Here is a 14888-nt window from a genome sequence, read left to right as displayed (position 1 = left end):
AGAATTTTCTCTGATTTGTCTTAAATGTGCTACTTGCTAACTTCATTTATTTATTTATTTTTTTTATATACCGACATTCATCTCAATTGAGATATCACACTGGTTTACATTCAGGTACTATAGGTATTTCTCTATCCCCAGAGGGCTTACAATCAAGTTTTTGTACCTGAGGCAATGTAGTGACTTGCCCAAGGTCACAAGGAGTGATAGCAGGACTTGAACCTTGGTCTTCTGGTTCATAGTCCACTGCTCTAACCACTAGGCTATTCCTCCTCCCAACTTCATGGAATGCCCCCTATTCCTTCTATTATTCGAAAGTGTAAAAAACTGAGTCACATTTACTCATTCAAGACCTCTCATGTTCTTAAAGACCTCTATCATATCCCCCCTCAGCCGTCTCTTCTCCAAGCTGAACAACCCTAATCTCTTCAGCCTTTCCTCATAGGGGAGCTGTTCCATCCCCTTTATCATTTTGGATGCCCTTCTCTGTACCTTCTCCATCGCAACTATATCTTTTTTGAGATGCGGCAACCAGAATTGTACACAGTATTCAAGGTGTGGTCTCACCATGGAGCGATATAGAGGCATTATGACATTTTCCGTTCTATTAACCATTCCCTTCCTAATAATTCCTAACATTCTATTTGCTTTTTTGACTGCTGCAGCACACTGAGCCAACGATTGTAAAGTATTATCCACTGTGATGCCTAGATCTTTTTCCTGGGTGGTAGCTCCTAATATGGAACCTAACATCGTGTAATTACAGCAAGGGTTATTTTTCTCTATATGCAACACCTTGCACTTGTCCACATTAAAATTCATCTGCCATTTCGATGCCCAATCTTCCAGTCTTACAAGGTCCTCTTGTAATGTATCATAGTCTGTTTGTGATTTAACTACTCTGAATAATTTTGTATCTTCTGCAAATCATCCGCAAATTTGTCGTATTCCTTTCTAGATCATTTATATATATATTGGAAAGCACCGGTCCAAGTATAGATCCCTGAGGCACTCCACTGTTTACCCTTTTCCATTGAGAAAATTGTCCATTTAATCCTACTCTCTGTTTCCTGTCTTTTAACCAGTTTGTAATCCACAAAAGGACATCGCCTCCTATCCTATGACATTTTAGTTTTCGTAGAAGCCTCTCATGAGGGACTTTGTCAAATGCCTTCTGAAAATCCAAATACACTATATCTACCGGTTCACCTTTATGCACATGTTTATTAACCACTTCAAAAAAATGAACCAGATTTGTTAGGCAAGACTTCCCTTAGGTAAATCCATGTTGACTGTGTTCCATTAAATCATGTCTTTCTATATGCTCTATGATTTTGATCTTGAGAATAGTTTCCACTATTTTTCCCAGCACTGAAATGAGGCTCACTGGTCTATAGTTACCCGGATCGCCCCTGGAGCCTTTTTTAAATATTGGGGTTACCATTGTACCAGTCTTCAGGTACAATGGATGATTTTAATGATAGGTTACAAATTTTAACTAATATATCAGAAATTTCATTTTTTAGTTCCTTCAGTACCCTAGGGTGCATACCATCCGGTCCAGGTGATTTGCTACTCTTTAGTTTGTCAATCTGGCCTACTACATCTTCCAGGTTCACAGTGATTTCATTCAGTTCGTCTGACTCGTCACTGCTGAAAACCATCTCCGGAACTAGTATCTCCCCAACATCCTCATTAGTAAACACGGAAGCAAATAATTCATTTAGACTTTCTGCAATGGCCTTATCTTCCCTAAGAGCCTCTTTAACCCCTCGGTCATCTAATGGTCCAACCGACTCCCTCACAGGTCTCTTGCTTTGGATATATTTAAAAAAAATGTTATTATGAGTTTTTGCCTCTATGGCCAACTTCATTTCAAATTCTCTCTTCGCCTGTCTTATCAATGTTTTACACTTAACTTGACAATGCTTATGTTTTATCCGATTTTCTTCAGATGGATCCTTCTTCCAATTTTTGAAGGATGGTTTTTTTTGGCTAAAATAGCCTCTTTCACCTCACCTTTTAACCTTGACGGTAATCATTTTGCCTTTCTTCCACCTTTCTTAATGCATGGAATACATATTTACCGTGCCTCTAGGATTGTATTTTTAAACAATGTCCAAGCCTGTTTTACACTTTTAACCTTTGCAGCTGCACCTTTCAGTTTTTTTCTATTTTCCTCATTTTATCAAAGTTTCCCTTTTGAAAGTTTAGTGTTAGAGCTGCAGATTTACTTATTTTCCCCCTTCCAGTTATTAGTTTAAATTTGATCATGTTATGATCACTGTTGCCAAGAGGCCCCACCACCGTTACCTCTCTCACCAAATCCTGCGTTCCACTAAGAATTAAATCTAAAATAGCTCCCTCTCTTGTTGGTTCCTGAACCAATTGCTCCATGAAGCAGTCATTTATTCCATCCAGGAACTTTGTCTCTAGCAAGTCCTGATGTTACATTTACCCAGTCAATATTGGGTTAATTGAAATCTCCCATTATTATTGCACTGCCAAATTTGTTTGCTTCCCTGATTTCTCTTAGCATTTCATCATCTGTCTGACCATTTTGTCCAGGTGGACGGCAGTATACTTCTATCACTATACTCTTACCCAACACACATGGGATTTCTACCCATATAGATTCTACTGAGCATTTAGTCTCTTGTATGATCTTTATCTTGTTGGACTCTATTCCCTCCCGGACATAAAGTGCCACACCCCCACCAAGTTGATCCTCCCTATCATTGTGATATAATTTGTACCCTGATATAGCACTGTCCCATTGGTTATCCTCCTTCCACCAAGTCTCTGTGATTCCAATTATGTCAGTCTCATCATTTACTGTACTCTCCTTCACAATGGACAAATGCAAAGTAATGCGCATAAGGAAAATTAATCCCAACTACTTGTATACATTGCTGGGTTCTGTGTTAGGAGTCACCACCCAGGAAAAGGACAATACCTTGAAATTTTCCGCTCAGTGTTTAGTGGTAGTCAAAAGGGCAAATAGAATGTTAAGAATTATTTGAAAAGGAATAGAAAATAAAAATAAGAATACCATAATGCTTTTGTATAGAACCATGGTACAACCTCATTTTGAGTATTGTGTGCAGTTCTTTTCACCTCATATAAAAAAAGATATAGTGGACATAGAAAAGGTACAGAGAAGGGTGACAAAAATGATAAAGGGGATGGAAAAAGCTCCTTTGTAGAGAAAAGCTAAACAGATTAGGGTTCTTTAGCCTGGAAAAGAGATGATTGAGGTGGAATATGACTGAAATTTATAAAATCATGAGTGGAGTAGAATGGGTAAATAGGGAACGGTTATTTACCCTTTCAAATAACACTAGGACATGCCATGAGACTAGCAACTGGCAGATTTAAAACAAATTGTAGGAAGATTATTTTCACTCATTGTGTACAATAAAGCTGTGGAATCTGTTGCCAAAGGATATGGTCTAAGCCAGTGGTTCTCAACCTTTTTTCGGCCGGGACACACCTGACAGATGGTTTTCACATGCGTGACACACTGAATTTATGACCGTCAAGGGGCTATATGTAAACATAGACTCTGCATCCACGGAAACCCCCTTGACCCCTAACAATGGATGCAGAGCAGAACTAGGGCATTACCCATAGAACTCCCATGCAAACAAAAGATATTCTGGTTCTGATGACATCTCAGTAAAAGGAAAACAAACTCCCTTTACTACCAGGCACAATAACCCTCCTTATGAAAAGTTAATAATTTACCTCTAATGCATATCCTTTTGAGAAAACACAACAAATAAGATTGATACAATTGCCTACATGCTAGTAAAATACCTCATCTTGGGCACACACACAGAACCGACCTTCACCAAGTACAGAAAGACCACACATTATAAATATGGAGACAAACTGGAATGGAAAACCAAAAAAAGTCACTCTGCATGCAGTGCAAACCTGGAGAAATGGAAAGAGAAATATAGCACCTAACACAGTCGCAGGATCTGCAATAATGGACAGAAACTAATCCGCACAAAGTTACACCTGCATTATGGACACATAACCACCCTATCTATGAAAAGGCAACACTACAAATATTAAATGAGGTCCTAAACACTAATACACCTCCTATTAGGAAAACAGAACAAGCCAAGCTGCTATAGATCCCCACACAGAAATAACTGTACAACTATATTAATAAATGTTTCTAAACAGCTGATGAACAGAATAATATCAAACAATTAAAACTCATAAAAATTATTAAAAATTGTCCAAATATCAATAAAATATTTCAAAACAGCAGACACATCACATAATACGCAATAATTAAAATGGCAGTCAATCAAGAAAAATAAACTTAAAATGCCATCTTTTCTTACCCTCTCCAGCAACTCGCCTACTTCTTTCCCTTGAAAGCACAGACCAGGAGCAGCAGCGGCTGCTGAAGCTCTGTCCTCATGGTTCTCTTCTTTAGGGCCCACAATTCACTCACCCCCCCCCCCCCCAATTAAATCCTACGACCAGTCTCTGTCTCACACACAGACACCAGTCACCTCCCTGCCTAGTCTTATCTCTCTCTGTCTCACACACACGCCCCAGTCACCTCCCTGCCCAGTCTCTCTCTCTCTTTCTCACAAACCCCAGTCACCTTTCTGCCCATGCTCTGCCTCTCACACACACTCCAGTCACTTCCCTGCCCAGTCTGTCTCTCACACACACCCCAGTCACCTCCCTGCCCAGTCTCTGTCTCTCACATACACTTTGCTTAGTGCGCCAGTGCTGTGTTCCCCTTTAATTTCGCAGTGGCAGATTTCCCAGTGCTGCCGCTGCCTTCTCAGCCGCACTGAAGCAGCAAACATTTATTTTAAAAAAATATGCCACAGCACTCAATCCTTTCTTCTGGCTGTCGGGATATCCCTAGGCTCCCGCGGCCCCCCCCCCGCATCTGCCTGCTTTTACGGCCGCTGGGAGCTCCAGTTGCCCCATCTGTAATCAGCATGGCTGAGTGCCACTTTTACTTTAAACGTGGTTCTGCCACGCTCACTGTTGCATGGGGGGGGAGGAGAATCCCCGGAGCACCGGCCTCTTCGTGCTTGTGACTCACTGCCGCTTTGGGGAATCCCTACTTTATCGTGGTTCCTGGTGCCGCTGGCCTCTTTTCTTTGTGGCTCGCTGCTGTGTTTAATTTCAGCACTTCCAGCCCGTGGCAGCCACAGGGTCGGGCATCTTCACCGCCACAAGCCTGGACACTGCCACTCCTCCCATCCCCCCTCAAACCACTCTACCCCTGGGCTATGAGATGCCCCCCTTCTTCCTGCCCCACCGGCCAATCAGAGGATTCCTCCTCCCGTTGGCAGGAAGGGGGCAGGAAGAATGGAGGAAGCTTCCAATTGGCCCGCAGGGGCAGGAAGAAGGGAGGAGGTTTCCCATTGGCCCGTGGGGGCAAGAAAAAGCTAAAGGGAAGTATAACTGGGGCTGTGGGACACTGGGAGTCGCGACACACTAGCTGGTGCTTGGCAACACATTGGTGTGTCGCGACACACCGGTTGAGAAGTGCTGGTCTAAGCAATTAACATAGTGGGGCTCAAAAGAGGGTTGGAAAAGTTCCTGAAGGAAAAGCACATAAAAAGTTACTAACCAGGTAGACTTGGAAAAGCCAGACGTATCCCTAGGAGTGAAATACAAAAAATAGATTAACTATTGGGAATCTTCTGGGTACTTGTGATTTGGATTGGCCACTGTCGGAGACAGAATGCTGGGCTCGATGGACCGTGGTCTGACCCAGCATTTCATCACTTATGTTCTTTGTGAAATTTAAGCTAAGAGAAGGCAAGGCTAGTGCATTGAACCAGGAAGTAAATTGGACAGACTAGATGGATCTTAGGGCCTTTATTTGCTATCATATTTTATGTTTCTATTTGGAAGAATTTACATGATGCCTGGATTGGGGATGGACATCAGTACACTTCCATCAGATACTATAATTTCTCATTTTCATTAAAACATATATTAGATGATAATTGTAGTTATTGTGCCTTTTTATGTTGCAATGATATTGAGTAGAATGCATTTGTAACTATTTTTCTCTTTTCTATTGCCTATTTTGTAGGATATAATGGAAATAATGGGAAAAATTATAATACTGGGGAGGCCGTGTTGCATCCTTGTTACGTTCCAGGAACTCCCTCACAGAGTAATTCCTCCAGTTCTCTTGGCGCTGTCACGAGCACATTCTTTGAAGATTCCCTCTCAGGTATAATTTCAAGTCTTTCTACAGCTCAAATTATTCTTTTTCTCTGAAGACAAGTAGTTCACTAAAGTTGCAAGTGTGTCATGGGGGCACACTCCGTGCAGAACATTCTTCCTCAGCTTTTTTGAAAGTCTTAAAAGCCTTTATTGTGCATGTGCTTGAATTCCTGTGTTTCTGCAGTCATGCTGCTCCCCTGAGTTTGTTTTTGTCTGCTGGAGATATCAGAAATGGCAGCTTTAGTAGCCCTGATTCTTTGTGGTTTTCTGCATTTCTCAACCTCCTCCCCTCCTTTATTTTACTTGGCCAGATTTTAGTGTTTTTTCATCTATTCTGCTAGTTTACATAAAGTGTTTTTGTTCCTCATCATGGGCTTTTAGCAATCAATTTCAGCTGTTTTTTAAGTACTGTGTCATTTTTTTCTCAAGGATTTCTTCGTTTGATTTTGCTGCATCTGTTTTCCTCACCATGTCAGGGAAGCAAATCAACACCTTCCAGTTCTGCCCCAAGTGTAAACAGAAGATGTCTATCACTGACTATCATGAATTTTGGTACAAACTTTTAAGAGAAGGCCAAGTGGTTCAGGCCTGGAAGATCAGACTCTTCATTTACTATGCCAAGAAAGAGAAGTTGAGCTCCATGAAAATGCTGCAGAAGATTCAATGCACAGACCAAGGAGTTGCACTTAGTGCTGGTGCTGAGACCATACCAAAGGGGCTTCTTTTTTTTGAAATTTAATATTTATTAAAAGGATAAGCAAATACAAATAGTCAATTATATTTTACAATAGTGCCTGCAGAAAACAACTCATAAAATACCATAGAATACCCCCAAAGTCATCTTCCACCACTCTAACCCTCATTCACTGAAGCAGGAACCTCCCCCCCCCCCCACATAATTAGTATTATTATCCTATCATATTTTCTTTGACCCCACCCCTACATATCTCCCATCCCTATCCTACTCAAAGCATTTCATACTTTTAAGCTTATCCCCACATTAATCACAAATTACCACACTCTCTTCCACCCACCGCCCCATAACCTCATTAAACTACTTCCTGAACCTTCAATAACTGCGTGTGTCTGTGTATATATATCGACCACTTAAATTCCAGACCCCAAACTCAGCCTTTTTCCATCTGATATACGGTGCCCACATTTTTTCAAACTGTGGGATGTAATCATGAGGGTGAGCTATCAATTTATATATAGTATACATTCTGGCCAGTCTAACTTTAGCATTAATTTTCTGAGAAACTTCAAGTTTATGCTACCAAGCCCCTAGTTCACATCTCGCTGCCACTATGATGAATTGAATCAGGTGACAAGGCTTCTCATCTACTGTGCAAATATCTATAGTGAGCAGCAGTAACCTAGGATTCCTCACAAACCTACATCCCATAATCTCATAAATTAAATCCAGGATCATATTCCAATAATCAGTCACTTTAGCACACTTCCACCAAATGTAAAAATGCCCCTTCTCCCCACACTGTTACCAGCATCAGTCAGATAACCCCGGGAACATCCTGGTCATTTTATCTGGTGTAAGATACCACCTGTAGAGCAACTTATAACTGTTCTCTAGCATCATTGATGAAACTGAGATCCTCTCCATCATTAGATAACACAAATCACAGTCTGCAAGCTCTATTTGCGTTTCCATATTCTTTTCCCAAACTATCACATGTTTTGGTTTTGAACCCATCTCCCCTAGCATTAACACATGTATTTTAGAACTCACCTTACCCACTTTTATCGCTTTTGAACAGTAAAGTTCAAACATGGATTAACTTTTTTGAAGCGCTTTCGTTATCCTCTTAGTCCTTACATACAACGCCAATTGAAGGTAGGCAAACCTATCTTCTTCTAGTGGATATCGATGACAATTTGTTCAAATGGATATTCTTATCTCCCATCCCACACCTGCTTTAACCTCGCAATCCCCACTCCCCAACAAAAAGCTACTGCTGACCTCGCTGCCCCTGGAGGAAGTGACTTATTAAGTAAAAAAGTTGTGCGGGGCCAGAATGGATAGTCCCCTACCAGTTGTTTTCTATAACTCACCCATATTGCAAGAATGACTTGGGAGAATGGGGAAACTTTCTTCACCCTTTCTTTATTGCTATCAGTTGATCAGACTAAGTACTTCATGGCAGGCAACCCAATGATATCCTGTTCCATCACGGCCCACATTTAACACTTGGATTTATAGTGCCATTCAAGTACTGTCGTCAGCTGTGAAGCAGCATAATGGAGAGTGAGATTAGGAACTCCCAATCCCCCCTGGCATTTAATGTGATATAAAACTTCTCCTGCCACTCTTGGCAGTCTCCTCTTCCAAATAAACCTAAAGAGCTTCCTTTGCCAGTACAGCAAAAGCCTTATTGAGATAGATATCGGAAGTGTCTGAAAAAAATAGTAGAACCTAGGCAAAACATTCATCTTAATAGCATGAATTCTGTCCAGCTAGGACAGATGTAAATATTCCCACTTTGCCAGGTCTGCGAATACTCCCTTCACCAATGGGCCATAATTAATATAAGAACATAAGAAATTGCCATGCTGGGTCAGACCAAGGGTCCATCAAGCCTAGCATCCTGTTTCCAACAGAGGCCAAAACCAGGCCACAAGAACCTGGCAATTACCCAAACACTAAGAAGATCCCATGCTACTGATGAAATTAATAGCAGTGGCTATTCCCTAAGTATAATTTATTAATAGGACAAGCAGGATGGTAGTCCTCACATATGGGTGACATCACAGGATGGAGCCCTGTACAGAAAACTTTTCTGTCAAAGTTTCTACAAAGCTTTGACTGACACTGGCACACTGAGTGCACTGAGCATGCTCAGCCTGCAATTATCCCTGTGAACCACAGGTGTCTCCCTCAGTCTTCTTTTTTCTGCTCTGCAGTAAGCATAGCAGTTAGGAGCTCTGTGAGAAATTCTAACACTTTTTCCACATGGAAACACTTAAACTTTTACTTCACAAACACTTTTCCCTGCACGGGTCTCCCTTTGCATATGTTTATTCGATGCTCGGTCAGTACTATGCCCTGTTTTTTCGGTTGGTTCCTGTCACCTCCCTGGCCTGCCAATTGACTGCGGCCTTCCCTCTCCCTATGTTTCAGTTAGCCACACATAGCCTGCGAGTGTCCCTCTGTGACACTCTGCCTGGTTATTAGCACTAGAGGAACAGGGACTTCCATGGTTTCCATTGCCACCAGGGCCCCTATCGAGTTCGGGTCCTTTGATTTCCTTGGTACCCTCGCACAGTCGATGCCCCCATCACTACTGTTGGTACCCCTTTTTAGACCGTTCTGGATTCTTCAATGCCATTGGTACCCCTCCCCCCACGGTACACTGATGCATCGTTCCCTGCATCGGTCCCTGCATCGTTCTATCAGTGCCATCCATGTTTTTCATCCATGGCAATGATTTTTCCTTGGGTTTCATCGGTGCCATCATCACCCGGATGGATGCCATTGACCCACACTATTGTGTCGTCGGTGCCATCCATGCCCGGGTCGATGCCATAGTCACCCATGGCACTTTCATCGATGCCAGGGTCATTTCCATCGATGCCATTGTTTATTTTATCAATGCCATCGATGCCTAGGACATTTCCATTAATGCCATTGTCCATGGCATCGATGCCAGGTTGATTCCATCGATGGGCATCGATGCCAAGGTCGATTCCATCGATGCCAAAGTGGATTCTATCAATGCCAATGTCAATTCCATCAATGGCATCCATGCCAACATCGATTCCATCAGTGCCCATGTTGGTGCCATCGATGCCCATGTTGGTGGCATCAATGTCATCGATGCCATTGGTGCCCGAGTCAATCCAATCGATGCCATCAATGTCTGTGACCATGCCATTGATGACGTTGGCACCTGCCTCCATACATCGATGCCCTTGATGCCCACATCGTTTCCATCGGTGTCTTCGACGTTCCTATCGATGCAGTCATCGACTCCATCGATGCCGGTATCATTTTTCCAATGCCAACAATGTTTTTTCAATTATTCGATGCCACATTGTTTCCATAGATGCCTACGCCAATGCTGTCAGTGCTTCCGTCACTGTCATCAGTGCTCTGCCCAGGTCATTGATGTTTTTTCATATATATTTTTGACGATACCCTTGAGGCCGCTTCGGCCGCCATTGACACCATCAATACCGACATAGCACCTCATAGAAACATAGAAATTTAGAAACATAGAAATGACGGCAGAAGAAGAACAAACGTCCCATCCAGTCTGCCCAGCAAGCTATGCACTTTTTTTTTTCTCTCTCTCTCTCATACTTGTTACGCTTGGCTTCTAGTACTATCTAGTTCTATTTCCCCTCCCCCCACTATCAATGTAGAGAGCAGCGCTGGAACTGCATCCAAGTGAATATCCAGCTCAATTAGGGGTAGTAACCGCCGCAATAAGCAGGCCACACCCCTGCCCCTGTCCACCCAGACTATGCAATCCACATACAGATCCTCCCTTCCTCATTCCCCCTGCCGTTGAAGCAAAGAGCTACGCTGGACATGCATTGAAAGTAAAGTATCTGCCCAGCTACACCTCGCTTCCCTGTGAATACAATTTTTCTTCCACATTACCTCTTGCCGTTGAAGCCCAGAGCAATGATGGAGTCTCATCAACTGTGTGTATGTACACTGAACAAGGGTATTATCTCCAGGTAGTAGCCCCCATTTCCGCGAGCCACATTAACAACAAATATTGAACAAGCCTAATAATTGGCAATACCTATAGCCTATGACCTCACCGGTAATTTTACATACTCTTACCCACCCCTGTTTTGTTTTTTTTGGAGATGGCAGCCCTCCATCCTTCCGCTCCATGAAGGTGGAACACCGACCACTGGCATCCCGCTCCGTGAATGCCTCTGTGGCTACTGTCGCTCCATGCAGTGTTCTGCCACCTCCTTCCACCTTTGGGCTTGCGGGCCCCGGTCATTGATCCCTGTGTCTGCTACTTTTCGTGGCTGTGACAACTGCCCCCCTCCTCCCCCCCCCCACAATAAGACCTTTAATTAGGGCTTCAAGGGCTGCTGCTTCTCCCTTTTACTGCAACAGGTCTGAGGCGATCTCTAGCTCAGCCTTTCTGCGCACTTCGGCGGCAGCTGTGGCAGCAGCGGCTTCCTGTTGTTCTTCTATTTTGAGCCCTTCTATCTTGAGGGCTGCTGCTTGTTCAGCATTCTGTATGTGAGCCACCCCCTCTTTATTCACGTCCTCTAGACTTGATGGATCCGCAGTGTTTATCTCATGCCCCTTTGAAGTCCTTCACAGTTTTTGTCTTCACTACTTCCTCCGGAAGGGCATTCCAGGCATCCACCACTCTCTCTGTGAAGAAATACTTCCTGACATTGGTTCTTAGTCTTCCTCCCTGGAGCCTGGAGCCTCCACGTAATGCCCTCGTCTAAACACAGTGCTCCATACTTTGGGTTCTTATTAAAGCCCCATATTAGCCTATGACACTACATAGTGCCAGGAGCAGTGCAGGCATGCTGACAGTCCGTCATCAGTCGCCATCCACGACAGCAAGGGCATCCATCTCGGCGCTGGGGAAAGACCGGGCCAAGCACCGTGGCACACATCATCACCGACACGGTGACCGTTCGCCACCGACGCCATCCAGCACATCGGTGCTATCCTTCTCGGTGCTGGAGAACTCCCGGGCCGAGCAACATCACCACTGTTATTGCCACTGTTCCGGACAGTGCTGGCAGTCCTTGGTGCTCCAGAAACACCGGAATGAGTTCCGAAGAATTCTGCACTGGCGTCACGAGACATCGAGCCGCTGTGATGAGGGCCGGGTTCACGAGCTGTTAATTGGCTCCCCTATTCCCAAGGCGTGCCCCACCGACATTGGTGCGGGATTGTGGCCTTCCACAAAATTACTGTGGTAGCGCCAGCCACTCTCAGCCTGTCTCCTCTATACCTGCCAACAATCAACCCAATCGTATCACTGGTAAAACTATCAACATTTACTGGTCACTGCCAAGTGTTATATGTAGGCCTCTCACTCACAGGGTCTGCATAGCATATCAGACTCCTACTTAGGTACAAGGCCACCTTACTTTAATTGTAATATTTTTGTTAGAATTTTTTAAATTTTTTTGCACATTAAAACTGCCTCGTATCAGTTCTTCAGTAGAATTTTCATATATTATATTCCAAAGGTACGGGAGAAACAATAACTACTTATCTCGCCAATTTTGGTTAGTCACCCGACACGCGCGTGTTTCGAACCAACGGTTCTGCTTCAGGGGAATTTTTCTTCCGTATCCTGTCTCAAAGACGAACTTCTGGGTTTCCATTCCGCAAGTTTGAGGCGTCCATCTCTCTTTTCTTGGCTTAATTACCACGATTTTAAATATTGCCGCGGCTTCCTTGCGCCGCGTCCATCTTTGAAAGGCACACCGACTCGAGTGATCCTATTATAGCCCAGACCGGAACCTACGTCATTCCAAACAGTCTCCTTTCACGTCCGGTCCTCTCGTTTACTTTTCTATTTCAAGATACACAGACCCCACAGAAGTCACGGCTATTTCCATTCTGTATAATTGGCACAATATTAAAAGGCAGATCGCCATGTTCATTCTCATATTCTTTATTATTTCTTTATTTTTTATTTGTGTTTGTATTCGCTGCTATTGCTATCTCAACCAAGCGGCGTTCTCTATCACGTCCGCATTAGCGACACTGGATACTTAATCACATGGTGTACATCCCATCCACTTCAGCGTCCCTAGCAACTTGATCGTTTTGTCACGTCTACTGCAGAGTTACTGACAACTTACTCGCGTCATCTTCTAAACATGCATTAACAATTTCTTCATCCTTTCAAACGTCATCGAAAATGACATTTCAACACCTGGTTCCCTGTCCTTGAAAGAGCTCCACTCTGTGCTCAGAAGAACTCTTACCACCTTACATATCGGGAGACAATAGCCAATGTCACCTCCGATGTTGTAGTTAGCCTTAACCACCAGCGAACACGGGGGATTCTAAATCAAGGAGTACCAGTTTATTTTCTCATTTAGTCCACCCGGGTCCATTGTGTTCAGCCAATAAATCCAAAACTGCTCACGCATGTTGAGACGCATTTGAATGTCACCGCCACGTGGGCTATTCTGCACTTGTTCCAAAATCAGCCATTTCAGATCTGTAAACACATGTTGACAAGTAATGCAGTGCTGTACTAAAGGTGCTGTAACCTTCTTAGTCCTGATACAGCTTCTGTGCTCTATGAGCCTGGTTCTGATCTTACGTTTGGTACGCCCAATGTACAGGGCGCCTCAAATGTACAATGGACGCCTCAAACTTGCGGAATGGAAACCCAGAAGTTCGTCTTTGAGACAGGATACGGAAGAAAAATTCCCCTGAAGCAGAACCGTTGATTCGAAACACGCGCGTGTCGGGTGACTAACCAAAATTGGCGAGATAAGTAGTTATTGTTTCTCCCGTACCTTTGGAATATAATATATGAAAATTCTACTGAAGAACTGATACGAGGCAGTTTTAATGTGCAAAAAAATTTAAAAAATTCTAACAAAAATATTACAATTAAAGTAAGGTGGCCTTGTACCTAAGTAGGAGTCTGATATGCTATGCAGACCCTGTGAGTGAGAGGCCTACATATAACACTTGGCAGTGACCAGTAAATGTTGATAGTTTTACCAGTGATACGATTGGGTTGATTGTTGTGAGATACATTGAAGGTACACTGGAGTACAGTTGTATACGGGTAGAAGGTTGTGATTGATCCTCTATACCTGCGCCACCATACCAGGCATCAGAGTAGAGACGGGCGTCTATGGCCGACAGGCCACCCCTCGATGACTCCTGAAATCCACGGAGCCAGCAATCTTCACCGGCTCATCTTTCGGCGATCTACGTCGGATGGTAAGTATGCTCTTCTGCGGCATTCCCATTGAGATGTGTTCTCTAATTCGGGCCACATGGTTCGAAAAGTTCTAGGTCATGTACCTTTCAAGAACTGTATTAGTGGCACATATCGCTATGCCAGCTATGTCAGCCACAATACCAAGAGAACCCCTCTATCATTTCTTTGGGATTGCATCAGGACATCCTCCCATTTTCAGCAACGGGGCTCTCTACTGATTAATACTCTGGCTTCTGGTTCCTAATTCAGAACCAAAGTTCCAGATGCATTCGCTGATCTGCTAAACACGAGATCCAGCAAATACTACCTCAAGTGCAAGTCCACCTCGAAGCCTGATGACAGGTCTCGATGTCTCCTTGTACAGCACACAGAAATGCAGGTAAGACTTTAACGCTCATGCTCCCGTGGGAGGTTACATGATATCCAGATTACATCAGCCCCTCCAGTTGGACACCTCCTGGTGTCCCAACTGGCCGGATATCAGAGCGGCCACCCCACTTTGTACCAATGTTCCCGGTACACTCCCCCAGACGCTACAAAGCGCAGGAGAGGGGTGGTTGGGGATTTTTAATTACACTATTCTTTCTTTCAACAGAAAGTAGTTACTCTCCACCCATCCTGGACCTCAGAAATACCAACTTTCTTCAGAAGGCACAGGTAAAATGGTATCTCTCGTCACCATGCTTCCATATTGCAGTAAGTACATTACCTCTAATCTTTCTATGTGCT

At 43.6% G+C, this 14888-nt stretch overlaps 1 protein-coding gene across 1 annotated transcript in view; it reads left to right on the top strand.

Moving 5' to 3' along the window:
* CFAP47 (cilia and flagella associated protein 47) overlaps window positions 1-14888 on the top strand; it is a 1765744-nt gene that overhangs the window by 554161 nt on the left and 1196695 nt on the right. Inside the window, exon 28 of the mRNA XM_029603108.1 lies at window positions 6092-6235. Within this exon, the coding sequence (XP_029458968.1) occupies window positions 6092-6235 (144 nt within the window). The remainder of the gene's footprint in view (window positions 1-6091; window positions 6236-14888) is intronic.

Source organism: Rhinatrema bivittatum, chromosome 5 (genome assembly GCF_901001135.1).
Source record: "Rhinatrema bivittatum chromosome 5, aRhiBiv1.1, whole genome shotgun sequence".
In the NCBI taxonomy this organism is placed as follows: Eukaryota; Metazoa; Chordata; class Amphibia; order Gymnophiona; family Rhinatrematidae; genus Rhinatrema; species Rhinatrema bivittatum.
Note: the sequence above shows the minus strand (reverse complement) of the source record. Positions and strands in the feature narration are given on the sequence as shown.